This window comes from Phoenix dactylifera, chromosome 15 (assembly GCF_051530095.1).
Source record: "Phoenix dactylifera cultivar Ajwa chromosome 15, Ajwa_hap1_PhDact_Kaust_v1.1, whole genome shotgun sequence".
NCBI classification, from domain to species: Eukaryota; Viridiplantae; Streptophyta; class Magnoliopsida; order Arecales; family Arecaceae; genus Phoenix; species Phoenix dactylifera.
The window spans coordinates 24,833,907-24,847,999 of record NC_143204.1 but is presented as its reverse complement, the minus strand read 5'-3'; the positions used below and the strand labels follow the sequence as shown (position 1 = coordinate 24,847,999).

General features: G+C 37.8%; 1 protein-coding gene and 1 long non-coding RNA gene across 2 annotated transcripts; both read left to right on the top strand.

Moving 5' to 3' along the window:
* Positions 1-492: 492 nt before the first annotated feature.
* On the top strand, positions 493-3,147 carry LOC108511468 (uncharacterized). The gene is made up of 3 exons (XR_005515239.3): positions 493-684; positions 807-1,103; positions 1,797-3,147. It is a non-coding gene; the product is annotated as an uncharacterized LOC108511468 (long non-coding RNA).
* Positions 3,148-10,366: 7,219 nt separating this feature from the next.
* LOC103711583 (transcription factor MYB61-like) lies at positions 10,367-11,963 on the top strand. The gene is made up of 3 exons (XM_008797795.6): positions 10,367-10,713; positions 10,800-10,929; positions 11,027-11,963. Exons 1-3 carry the CDS (start codon positions 10,581-10,583, stop codon positions 11,712-11,714), a joined length of 951 nt encoding a protein of 316 aa, XP_008796017.3. The 5' UTR covers positions 10,367-10,580; the 3' UTR covers positions 11,715-11,963.
* The last annotated feature ends 2,130 nt before the right edge of the window (positions 11,964-14,093 follow it).

Here is a 14,093-nt window from a genome sequence, read left to right as displayed (position 1 = left end):
TTGCTCGCCTTGGTGGATTTGCAACTTTTATTGTAAAATTACTAAGTAGCCCGTGCTCTCTCTATTATTGATATGGACTGGTACCTACATCCCTCCACTTTGAGAATTATGCCAATTATTTTGCTCTTGTCAGAAGGCACCACATTACCTGCAGCTAAAGGCTGGATTTGTGGGGTCACTGGCTCTCTAACTAAAGGTCTGTTGCCTTTTCCCCACCATATTTCCATTATTGGCCGTGCAGATCTGCTCGGTAATGATGAACTGTGCTTGGGTTGGGTACTCCCTTCCGGCACTTTAGAAATGCCTCAAGTTCTTCAAAACAGATGCATTGGATGCCTCTAGGTCTCCGAACAACTTAAAACGGTCTTTGTTGTGATTTTGGGGACTGGAATTTCCGGAGAGGGCGCTTTCTTTATCTAGAAGTATGGAACTTTGTTTTTATCCACAGGGGCATTTTAGATAGATTCAATAGACTGGTGCTCGATGTTGCAGGAGTCCGACAGCAGTTTATCTGTTCGAAGACTATTGCTTTAGGAAGGCTAGAAAAATGCAAGGCCGCCTCTGATGATAATATCGATGACAGGCGAAATGGCTGTAACACTCAAAGCGGAAGAATCTTGGATTAGTCCGTTTCAAATGGTCAAGTATAGCCGCTAGAAATAAGCTTGGTACTTGGAGATAAGCGTAAGTTATTCGACATTGTTTATCTTTCCTTCTTGTTGTCATTTGATTAATTAAATTAAATGCCGTTATTGAAGTAACTTTATATGAAATGTTGAGTCATACAATTTTTTTTTTTTCTCAAGGATTCCATTACCATTTGCAATGTGTGACCTATGCATGACCGACTATACGGAAGCAGCAATAACAAAAAGCATAGTTCCATGATACGACGAAAAATAAAGAATTAAAAATTATCGATATAGTTGTAGAAGAGAATCAATTTAGTGGAAGTCCACCACTCTGAAAGTCAGTGTGGAGTCCCAATGGTTGCCGCCTTTCAGGCGGAGGCTGCCCGGATACTGCCATCAGACGTGACCCCCCATCTTCAGTGGCGGCTTCCGTCATGGTTCAGATGTCTTCGATAGGGCTGCAAGTATGAGGTGAGCTTTTTATTCTTTTTTGACTTGATCAAATAAAGGAACACTTAGCACAGGCCATGTGACGTCACGTTTGCTGCTAATTTTCTAAATGATGGAAAATTAAGATGGCGACCGCTCTCCTAATTTCAGAAAAGCAATGGTGTTACTTTTGATTTCTCTTTTGTTTTCTTCTTTTTCAAATCCGATCTTCTAGACTTCTAATGCTGCCTTTTCAATAATTTCATAAATCCAAGTCACCCATCTTTTCAGGTAGGAAGTTGGGAATATTTTATTTTCATCTTCTATACTGCTGATAGAAATGTATTTTGTCTTGTATGGTTGTTTGAGAAAGCCAGGAATGTTGCCGTCACTTTCGCAGATAAGGCAGAGAAGATAAATAAAAAAAAAAGAGGGAAGATTTGCTAATAATAATTATAAAAAGAAAGAGAGAGAGAGAGAGAGAGAGAGAGAGAGAACCAGAACAACAAACCACCAATCTCACACCGGCCGCCCTAAAGCTCTTCTGTCATCTTGGGCCACGGCCACCACCCCATACGCAACAATTAGACATCAAGCTGGCTTTGGTTGGAGTATTTGGAAAAAGGGAGGAACAAATAATACAAGAAGATGGGGCATATAAATCAATGATAGCATGCCTAACCTTTTTATTCAACGGTGCAATGCTTATTATCTTAAATGCTTCGATTTTTTCAGCGTGGCTACTCTCTGCAAGAAAAGAGGGGAAACAATTAAGAAAAACAAGAGCGCGAGGGACTGGGGGCCCATCAGGTGCGTACGCGAGCGGGGCCTGTCCTGTCCGTGGGCCCATTTGGAAGGCAGGGTCATGTGCTCCAAATGTTGGTACAAGAAGTCCTCGTGGCCTATCTGGCGCTGGGTCACTAAAATCACCGGCCTTTCTTAGGCCGCTCGCTTTCCAAGCCCTACATCATGATGGTTGTATGGACGGTCCCGCATGCAAGGTATGTGATTTCATCATTCAAATTTTTCCTCTTGCATTGTTGCAACCTATTCATCCGGATGGGGCTCCAAGCACGAATCTAAGTGCTATCGAGCATGGTGTAGCATGTATCCAATCAATACATTATTTGGCACATAGCACAGATATCATATTGGCTACATGCTACCGGTCGACTTTGTTAATTTCACCCATCCCGCGTGCGAAACGCCTGCTAGTGGTGCTAAAAAAAAAGGAAAAAAAGGTGTGGATTGTACTATATGGTGTGTGTTATTATCTAACCCTACCTAAATCAACCCAATTCTCTTCCGCCATTTCAAGTAGTTAAAAGAGCAGCGAAGAGTGCGAGTGCTAAATAGCTTTACTCGCAATACTCTCTTGGCTGCTTCTGAGCTGGCACCAATAATTTTTGTTATCTCGATGGCCATATTGAGCCTTTAAATATCCTCTATTGACTCACCCAGCCTATATCTTCAAGGACCCTCCAAAATCCCGGCCCAAATCCTAGACGGTGGGCCTATTAGTCCATAGGATAAAAAAAAAAAAAAAATTCATGGACATCTTTTTCTTCCCATATGATTTGGATTGAAGATATTGGGTTGATATGAGCTATGCTTAAATGGATTTTCTAATCTATAGCTAGATATACTCAAGATGTCAGATAGAGTAGTAGCACTGCAGAGGTTAATATTTTGAAGGCAGAGATATAGGAGATGAAACAGAGCCATCGGACAGAGATACAATATTTGAGGGCTCAGCTTGACCAGATTACATCTTTGTTGCATAAATTTGTCCCTCTTCAGCTAAATAACTACATCTACTTGAACATTTTATATAAGTATCCTGTTTTTTTTAATGAGCTTAATGATTTTCGTTTTTTTAACTTCTTAAGTTTTTTTCTTATAAGTTCCTAATACTTCATCTTCACGTAAAGATGATGATGTCATCGATTCCTAATAGCTTTTATTTAAGAGTTTTATATATATATTTTTTATGTTTTTCGAAGTACATTGTAAACGTAAATTGACAATATGAATGTAATCATATTTGATAATATGAATATTTCGAAAAATATGTTTGATTTGGGCATGTGCCAGTGCCAGTGCCTCTTTTTCTTGCAGTGCCAGTGCCATATCATAGATATACTGATCAGTATCCTCACTTCGCATTGCCAAATACTCCTGCTGAAAGAAAGAGATTGCCAATCTGACATGTAAGGTAAATCTCTTAATCTAATAACCTTCTTTTCATTAGGTACCATATCTTAGATTTTGGTTTTATTGATCACGAAAGAAAAAACTTTTAATATCTGGGCAGCGGTTGAGGATATGTCTCTTTCGATTTACTCTAACATTCCAACGATTTTATTATTTTATTCGAGAAGCAAAATATCCTACTCAAGTTATTCTTTCGAAACTTAAGTCTTGTTGAGGCATCGATGTCTAAAAAATAAAATAAAATTGGCCTTGTGCAGAAAAAAAGTTAAACAAATAATAGCTGAAAGAACTAATGTAATAGTATAGATGGTAAATTATGAGCTATTGGCATACAGAGCATCGCTGTTTTTTCTACTACATATTATTCTTTTCTTTTCCATGATTTGTCTGTAACATTCGCTCTGCGTGAATCAAAAAAATCATGTGAAGTTAAAGAGCAAGTCATATTTAAGGAATGATAGGGCATGCAATTTCATATAGAAATTTATTTTATTGCATTGAATACCAGTGATCTGTATGCAATCCCATCAAAAAAAAAAAAAGGAAAGGAAAAAGAAGAAGGAAAGATGTGTCTGAAAAATAAATTTTGCCTGAATCAAGTTAGAATAAAATAAGGTGTTGTTCCTCCGCAAGTTTCACCAAATGACCAAAATTTAGAACACAGTAATCCATGTTTTGTGCTTTCGGCTACAGAAATGAATAAAATGTCGTATGCTTGATTCTTTTTTATTGTAAAAATTTAAGATAAAACATTTCACTAGAAATAGAGAAAACGACTCGTCCATAGGAGCAAATGATATTGGTTACTGTTTAATTATACCTGAATCAGCTTTCATTCAAAATTGACCACCTGTGATGGTGTGAGGCCTGACTACGTCATGGAAAAGGGCGTTTGCTGGAGATTGAAGAAAGAGTTAGGAAATTAAAAAAAAAAATTTCGTACATATCCTTCTAAATAATGAAATTTGCATAAATACCTTTCAAAAATTGATATTTGCATGTATACCTTTATAAAATAATTGTTTTGCATGTATACCCTGCATTTTTCTTTTTTCTTGCATATATGCTCATCCCATCTAATGTCGTTAAAAAATTAACAGTTTAAAATTAAATATAACTGAAATACCCTTAATAGGTAGATGTGCAAAAAGAAATATTTGATTAGGGTATATATGCAAAAAATACTTTGTGAGGATATTTATGCAATTTCGCATATTTATGAGGGTTTACATGCAAAAAAAAATCTAATTTTATTTTTTTTATTTCAACTTGTTTTAGTTTTCAATGAGATCTATTAACCTGTTACCCACTTTAGAAATAAAAAAATACTTTCATAAGTTTAATTAATTTTTAGTTTAAATAAATATAATTTTGGCTAATTACGTTAGCTCGATCATTATATCAAAAGTATTCATACAAAAATAGTGTTTTATGAGGTAAAGCAAGTAAATATCAATTTGGATGGCATTTATGCAAATTTTAATATTTGGAAGGGTATTTATATAAAAATCTAAGATTTTTTTTGCGTGTATACCCTTCTAAATATATGAAATTGCATGAATACCCTCCAAAATTGCTATTTTCATGTATATCCTTATAAACGTTTCTTTTTGCATGTTTACCCATTAATAGTATTTTTGTCATTTAAATTTTAAACTACTAACTTTTTAACGGCGTTAGATGGCATGGGTATATATACAAAAATAAGTGTTTAATGAGAGTATACATGCAAATATCAAGAAGGATATGTACGCAAAAAATCTGAAAAAAATTTAATATTTAGGAGGATATGTACGCAAATTCTAATATTTAGGAGGGTATGTACTCAAAAAAAAACCTAAAAAAAAAGAAAAAAATATAGGATTTTAGCCTGGCCAGCAACATGGCCTGGGCCTTGCGACTCTTGTCCGACCACGCCGCGGACGACTCGTGTTGGCTTCGGGGGTCCATGATATCGAAATTTGGACCCAAACTGACCGATTCCCTCATCTTGTGTGGTTCAGGTCGGGTCTAATGTTAGGCGGCCTAGAGCTTGAATTCGTGCTCTGTACCGCTAAAATACCTTTTAACTAATGTAAAGTTTTTAAGGTTAGAAGTATCTTGACAACTTTACCATCAGATTAGATTATGATCTTATATATATATTAGTTTTTGAAATCTCCTTGGTCTCATTCTTCTAAAATCATTTTAATACATTGTTTTTGAGCAAAACAGTAGATTACCACCATAATTTCATTAGAATAACAAGATGAGGAAGAACTTTTAAAAAATGAGGAAGAAGGAGAGAACGGATCAAAGATAGCTATTTCTCTTATCATAGAAATATGTCTTTTGGTATAAATTATCCATGACTAGAAAGGGATCAAGGAGGCATATAGGTTATTTTATAAGTTGTGAAACTCGTAATCACATCACGATCAACGCAGATATGCATGCCAAGTGATTTTTTCTTTTACAGATTGATATACACGTAAGCTTGAAAGAGTAAAATGCAAATCAAGAAATCTAAAAAAACTATTATTAAAAAATTCTTCATTTAATTTACTTTAACTATTGTAAAAGATAATTTATTTATTTTAACTTTTAAAACTGATTTTTATATATTGATAGGAGAGATAAAATAAAATAGGATGCCGCACGGATTTGTTGCCAATTGCTTGGCTTTGTGCTTTAAAACTCTGTGCACCTAAAACAGATCGGGCCAACTATAGTGTGTGAGCATTGGACATTAACAATGTGAAAATAAATGTGTTTCCGATGACAAGCAAACCTAACTACTCAATCAGCCATGAATAGCTTGACGAACTATAGTTGATGTCCAAACTTCTTAATAGGGTCTAACCATACAACAACTTATCATTTCATGATGAGATATCGTTGTACAAATGGCACTGCTAGGAGTGGTAATCGGGTCGGGTCATGATGAACTAGATATGTGTCGAATACAGAATGGGTCGCTCCAGGAAATAAAAAAAAAAAAAATAGGTCAAAAATATTTATTAAACAGGTTAGAAATTTAAATTCGACTATTTTATTAAACTGATAATATAAGCCGATGTTGAATTAAGTTAAATAGGTTAATAAATTAAGCATATCCGCCCCTACTAATACGGCTGAACCTAGAAAGCAGGCATTGCATCGGATCAGGGGTAAGGGCCAAAATGATTGCATTCCACATGGGCGGCGTATGTTCCTTGAAGTCCATGAGTTTCATGCTCGTAGCTCAGCACCCGTCCGTTCGAAGCGTCAACAAAGTGGGCTGTTCCTCCATATATCGCGTCGTGAGGTCTGCATCATGAAATCGTCACACCCCTTTTAAGCTTTGCACCCGAAAAGCATGCTTGATTTTAAACTTCTAGATTCTCCTTCTCATGGCAAGCTCTAAGGTGGCTTTTGGGCTTCCTACTTGTGGTTGATTGGCAACCATAAGGTACTTTTACTGTGTTTTGTCACTTGGTTTGGTTTGGCACAATCTTCTTCAATATGATTATATAATTTTTTGCAAAATAGTAATTTTTTTATGCAGAGCTTTCAAATTGAATAATTGAAAGATGTGAGTTTGACCATACTGTCACTTGAATACTCTTCTATTTAATCAACACAAAAAAAAATTCACCCACTAACAACCTGCTTTGATACCACTTTATTGGAAAAATATAATTAAGAAATAATGATGTTACAAACTTCTTTTTCCTCTTTGTATAATGAAATACGATATCACTCATCAAATAACAATAATCTCTACTATCTACTCAAACAATAACAAGCAAAATAATCAAATAATTCAAAAACAAGAAACAACACAATTTTTAATGTGGAAAGCCTTTCGATGCGAAAGAAGAATCACATGACCTAGTCTAGCCAAAAAAAATTTACTATTTAGAATAATAGAATTACAATAGATTTTCTCTAATTTAATGAAAGGCTGCACAAATATCAACAAGACTTAATCTTTGCTTTCACACCAAAAACATTCATTACCCAGAATGCATATTTCAATAATAAATAACAAAATAGTGAATAGATCTTATTAAAGCTTGAAATAATTAATAGAGAAAGCTTTTTAAAAATTCAAACGGTTTAATATTAAGCTCTCGATGCCGGAAACAACAATGATTTTTTTTTTTTTGTTTTGTTTTTTCTTCACCGTTTTCGCAGACCCAGACTGTCCGGCTTCCATCACCCCCAAGCTAGTGGGTCCCACGTGGTTAGGGACGACCACACCAACAACTTTAAACTTGTAAACTCTCCCGATCAAGGCAAGCTGTGAGGTGGCTTTTGGGCCTTCTACGTGTGGTTGATCTGCGACCATGATGAGGTGCTCGGACTGAATGCAGCTCGGCCACAAAGATTGAAGGGACGGGCCCTTTCTCTCGAGTGGAAGTTAAAATGATAGGGGATTGTGCAACGAAATGGACCACTGCAGCAAGTGGGCGAAAATGCTTTGTTCTTTACATACCTTTCATGCAATCACTCTTGGATCCCGATCTCGATCTTGAAATGGAAGTCTTGTTGTGGGGAATTGGGACCATGCAAAGTGGAAAACTTCCTTTAAAGGGAAAGGGGCTCTCGTTTGTCTGCTCGTTCACTCATTCCCTCCATGCAGAATTCTAAGATAACTATGATGCCAAGGGCAACCAACCACGCTGATATGACTTAATTTAAGGACTTAGAACAATATGTCGGCATTCATACGACAATGGTGCTGTTTCAGTTCTGCAAAGAAGTAGCTGACGCCTTAAAACTATAGTTTCATAATTGTTAGCATTAGAAAAGTCGCAAGCTATGAGGAAGATTAATCTGAAGGACCTGAGCTTCTCAGACTCACAGTCGGCAAAGATGCTGGCTGTTCATGTGGTTCGAGAAATGAAGTGGTGAAAGCTCTGCGTGAGATAATATCTGCGCATCAACTAAAATAGCTATACGTCAATATCTATTTCCGTACGAACACTGCATGGAAAAACAAAACGATCATCATCGATGGATATGTTCATTTCCGCCTGTGTCACATTTAGCAACATGGTTTACGGTTTACCTTAATGGGAGAGGAGAGTGTTATAGAAATAATAGCTATATATATGCCTGAGAGGATGGAGAGATTTTGATTCTTGTATTCCAGCCATGCTAATTATAATTGCCATGAGAGCCACTCTCCTCTCCTCTTCTTCTCTTCCTCCTGTATCTCCCAGTTTCATTATTTCAAGGAATTGGGAGGTGGAATTCCATTCCAACGTTTTGCGGTTAAACATGGAAATGAATTCTTCTGTGTCCGACGGCGGCCGCGTCGCGACGTGGGTCTCGTCGCATCATATTAACAGGACCCTAAGCTCGTTTGTATGGATTTTGGTAGATGCACAGGCCCAATCCTGGACGTTCCCTCTTGATCAAACACCTTGATCACTACATATCCATCAATCTTACCGAACTCCAGATGATCTCTTATATTCTTTTATTAGCCATCAGAATGAGTGGCTTCTAAGCATGAATCCATGATCTTTTCTAGAAGCTTATGGATCAAGTTTCGTTTTTTCTTCTCTCTTTTTCTTGTTTCTGTGCCTGTGATGCTGCAATTATTGCAAGGTATTCGAGCGAGTGTTACATATTTCTAAACAATTGGGAAAGACCATGTTACTGCAATTGCATGGGTAACGTCTTGATTTAACATTGGAGCACGTACAACAGTGGCTTGCAACTCGATTGAGCCTGCCTGTGTGCACTCTATTTACTGGGGGGGGGGCTGGGGGGGGGGGGGGGGGGGGGGGGGGGGGGGGGGGGGGGGGGGGGGGGGGGGAGGTTTGTTGATATTATTCATGAATGACCAAGGAAGGGAATACAGGTTACAAGTACTTCCATCAAACGTATGCATTTACCGTTTATAGTTTGAATTTGTATATGAACGTTCCGGATACATATTATTGAGAGGCTTTGAATGCAATCCCTTGTTATATGAGATTCTCTCTCTTATATCTACATCTGTATCTATATGTACATGAGTACATTTTAGTAGTGGCATATTATTAAGAGAGTTGGATTGCAATGCCTTCTTATATGAGATTCTCTCACTTATATCTATATCTATATGGGTGCGGAGCCATGTGGGGAGAGAGAGAGAAGAGAGTGCATCTTAGTAAATGGACATATATCAATCAAATTGCCCTGAAGAAGGAAAGAGTATCTATCAATATTCATTGCCATAGAGAAACTAGGCACTCCACATTCGATGATGACGAGAAATGGCTCTATCCGTGGTTCTGGAGTTGCATGATTAGTTTCCACTGAAACAATAGTATTAATAATTAGAATCATATTCCTTCTCCATTATGCTTGCTATCAATTAGTGGTTTAGCACTGTTGCTCCTCTTCCACAATTAAAGGACTTAACCTACTCCACCTTGACACGCATCGGTAGGTGATTAGCTACTTTAATTAACATTGTAGCTAATTTACCCATTTGAACTTTGGAAATGATGCTGACATTCATGTCGATTTCAACATTCTGATCATTGGTGAAATTGTTCCCGACCATAGGCAAATATTACTAATACAAGTAGGGTGACCATGCAAACAATTTTGTTAGGCTTAAATGTTTGCTTTAGCTTCGATTTTTCGTCATCATCAGTTTTGCTTGATGCAATTAATCATGAAATGAACGATGATAAGATATTTATTGTTCAAGCCCATTATTTGTGTAGCTACTGCCCATGAAACTGATTATCCACATGAATGGGAGCAGACAATTGGTAAATGACTGCAATATGACTTATGAATTGCATTCCTTCAATTAATTGGAATGGAATGTAGAAATTCGTTCGCATGTGTTTTATATTGATGAGTGTGTAGTTGAAGGAACTAAATAGGAAGCACCCTTGTTCTAATTATCAAGGAGACAATGAATCAGATGTCACATATTAAAAGTCACTACCCTACCAACCCAAAAGGCATTGTATCTTTCCTCCATCTCTCCTAACACTTCAACAAGCTACGTCGCAAATCTCTTTCATAAATTATTCTGTCGAACACTTCCCAGTTATTTAAGACACCTCCAAATCCCACCTATTTCAATGCAAGAACTTCAGCTTAAAACCCCCCTTGATTGCTTCACCTGCTGTGCCCAACACCCCCTTCTCTCTCTTCTCTCCTTTAACTTGAGTGCGAAGCATAATACCACTTTAATCACTAGGAATTTCTTCTATATTCGCTATAATCCTTCCTAAAGATCAGATTGTTAAGTCCTCCAATTGCCTCAGCCTCTCCAAATCTGAAATCACTGAAAACCAACAGCATCCTTGGCCTTCCAATCAGAGAATGGGACGACACCCGTGCTGCGCCAAGCAGAAGGTAAGGAAAGGCCTGTGGTCACCTGAAGAAGATGAGAAGCTCTACAACCATATCACTAGATTTGGCATTGGCTGTTGGAGCTCTGTGCCCAAACAAGCAGGCATGCTTTAATTCTCTATCGTTGATTTTTCTCTGCTTTCTATTTCCAGCTTTCAGAGAAAATGCGATCTCTTTTGCTTCTCTCAGGATTGGAAAGATGCGGGAAGAGCTGTAGACTGAGGTGGATAAATTACCTGAGGCCAGGCCTTAAGAGAGGAAACTTCTCACCGCAGGAGGAGGATTTGATCGTGAGCCTGCATGAGATTTTAGGCAACAGGTTCGAGTCAATCCAAAAGACTGTCACCCACAGCTGCATTTATCTATTGGACACCACAAGTCAAGTCTCCAAAACTTAACTTGGTCTTGTGTTGCAGGTGGTCTCAAATTGCAGCACAATTGCCAGGGCGAACAGACAATGAGATCAAGAACTTGTGGAATTCAAGCCTAAAGAAGAAGCTCAAGCAGAGGGGGATCAACCCGATCGCCCACAAGCAGTTAAGGGAGACAGGAGCACAAGAAGAGATGCCGAGGCCCGACGTGAAGCCCATCTTCGATCCCTTCCCCTCATCTGAATACCAAGCAGCTATGGATCCAATTGGGACCAATGCAAACTTCTACCACCAACTCCAACAAACTTACAGACCTCTAGAGCTGAATGAATTCATGGCGAAATTTGATGACAGTTTGGTTTCAAGTTCGAACTCAGGGTACTGGAATTATGGTGAAGCATTATACGTTTCAGACACTCATGCCATCCAAGAGAGTTTGAACAGTGGTATCAATTGGAACTGCAATAGAGCTGCTCAGATGAGCAGCATGCTAGGTAACGAGGTCCTGAATTGGTCTTCTTTTGAGATTAAGTTGGAATCACCACTTCAGACAGAGATCAAAACATATGAGCAGAGGCTGAATCCATGTCAAGGACTTCAACGTGTGGAGAGTTCAGAAGAATTCAGTAGCTGCCTGACGACATCGCTGTCGCGAGATCTATCTGATGCATGCCTTGATGTTTCTCAAGATGAACTGGCTTGTGAACTGAATCGGGATTTTCCTAGTTTTTGACACTCCCTTCCCCTCCCCTCATCGGTCATAGATGTCGATAGAAGAACGTATGGAGAACAACTGGTGGAGAACTTTATGGGTCACAAAAATTGTACGAATGGTGTATTTACAGAGGTGTGTGATTTCAAAAGCATTGTTATTTTGTAATAAGTGGGTGTGCTAGCTGGGTTTGCTGAAAGTGCACCCTCTCGTCCTTTTTTGTCACATACTTTTTGTTGAAATAAAAGGCTACGTGGATTGATATATTAACATCATCATAATACAATATTTAACGTTATAATGTTGTAGTTGTTGCTGCCGCTTCTGTTAATATGATCACAGTATCCACATAATCATTTAAGCGTTGCTGTCAAGCTACCATACAATCATACTACTAACAAAAACACTAATAAATTGTATAAAATATTATTGAATATAACAGGTAACAATAGATAGCCCGTCTTAGCAAATATAATGTTTATGTGGCATCATACTAGTAGCAACAACAACAACACGCACATAAGAACATGAGAGAGAGAGAGAGAGAGAGAGACGGCGTGATGTTTTTGTGTATTATTTCTTTTTTTACACTCATGGCGTACATCACATGTGATGAACGAGGAACAGGAAGAAGATGATTGTGTAATATTTTTTATTTATTTATGCCGCATAAGATTAGATACCCTCTTTCTTTAGTAAAATACATTGTTTTTTTTTGAAAAAAAAAAGTGGTGGAATGCCAGTTCTGAGGTTCAAACCCCCAACCTCTTCAAATGTCGTTAACATAAGATGCATTATTTTAGTCTATACTCTCTAAATATGGAGATAAAAATTTGGAAAAAAAACAGAGAGAAAAGGAAAGGTATATTTTTTCTGAGGTGGAGGTTTATTTTGATAGTTTTCCCTCCACCAAGTGTGCGCATAACATGTTCCCCAACCTAGTATGTAGAATTTGGCTCTAATTTGTGAAATATATATTTTCTTCTTGGAAAAGTAAATATATCTCATTAAATATTAAGTATGTTTTCTTCTAATTTTCCATCACGCAACTAACTAAGCTAAAGTTAGAAGATTCACCTTAGATTGATAATAGACCAGCAATATTTAACCGGTACAGATATTAGGGCAATTCTACAAAGTGCGAACTATGCGGTGTAACATCATTTTTCTAATGATGTTTGTTTGAATTTTACAGCAAATCATGATGTGAGAACTCGTACGATGTATGTGGGTCCTACATCAACTATGCATTAAATAAATCTTGGATACTCAGGGCCAAAAATCTAAATAGCATTTTCCGACTAATTTTTTTGAATGAGATCTTGTAACATATGCAATGCAAACTATGCAGCAATTTTACATCTCCAATCTGTCCATAAATCATGTAGGTTAATGGGGCAACCCCCCATGTTCATGCGGATCTTAGGTGGTCCAAAGTACTACGAGTGAATGGGCAAAGATTAAAAAAAAAAAAAAAAAAACATCATTAGAATTTTACCTATTAAATGCGATGGCAGTTACTTGGACCTCCATTAAAATTCAAACGAACATGAGAGGTTGGCCCACTACCCTGCATGATTTATGGACGGATTGGAGGTGCAAAAAGTTTCAACCCTCAACGTGGAGGGTCTAGGAAAGGAACTCTAGGGCCTTCCTCGGAAATTCCGGTTCCTTAACTCAATTCTGCAGAAAACTCTCCATACATTTCATAATTGGGAACACTTGTGGTCAGCGAAAATCCTAGACAGCCATGAAAAAATATGGAGAAGCTTAGCGTCCCTGGTGCACCCCTCTTCATCAACCCGGCCGATCCAGACTTTCAGTTTGAGCAGAAATCAAACTACTGCCTGCTCTGCCCGCCCATGATTCAAGCTTCGATGGAAGTCTGAAATCTGGTTGGCAGGACTAGAATCTGATCTGTTTCCTTTCTGTTCTGTTTATTCGGAGAGCACGGTATAAAGCCTGGCTAGTACACAAATTCTTTCCAGCATCAATAAAACCGGGCGTCATCGCTGCCACTCTTACTTCCAGAAAAAAAAAAAAAAAAGCATCATTAGAATTATATTTCTGCCACCTTAGAAGGTGCAAACCACAACAAGAATTGGCGGACAGCCATCATTAGAATTATAAGAAAAAAGGAGATAGATACCCAGGAAACAATGGACACATCAATTCAAACAGGTGTTAATTCATGTAATCAGGGTTAGCAATTCAAACAAGGGATACATTCTACCGGCAATTGGCAGTGCTGAGACCATGACCTCATAGCAGACCGCAGAAAGCTACTTCGAAGGTGGGGACATCGAGGAAACATTTGCCAGTCCGGTAAAAGATGCATGGCCCGTTTCCAAACGAATTGATTTAATGGATAAGCAGGAACATATCCATAACCCAAATGAA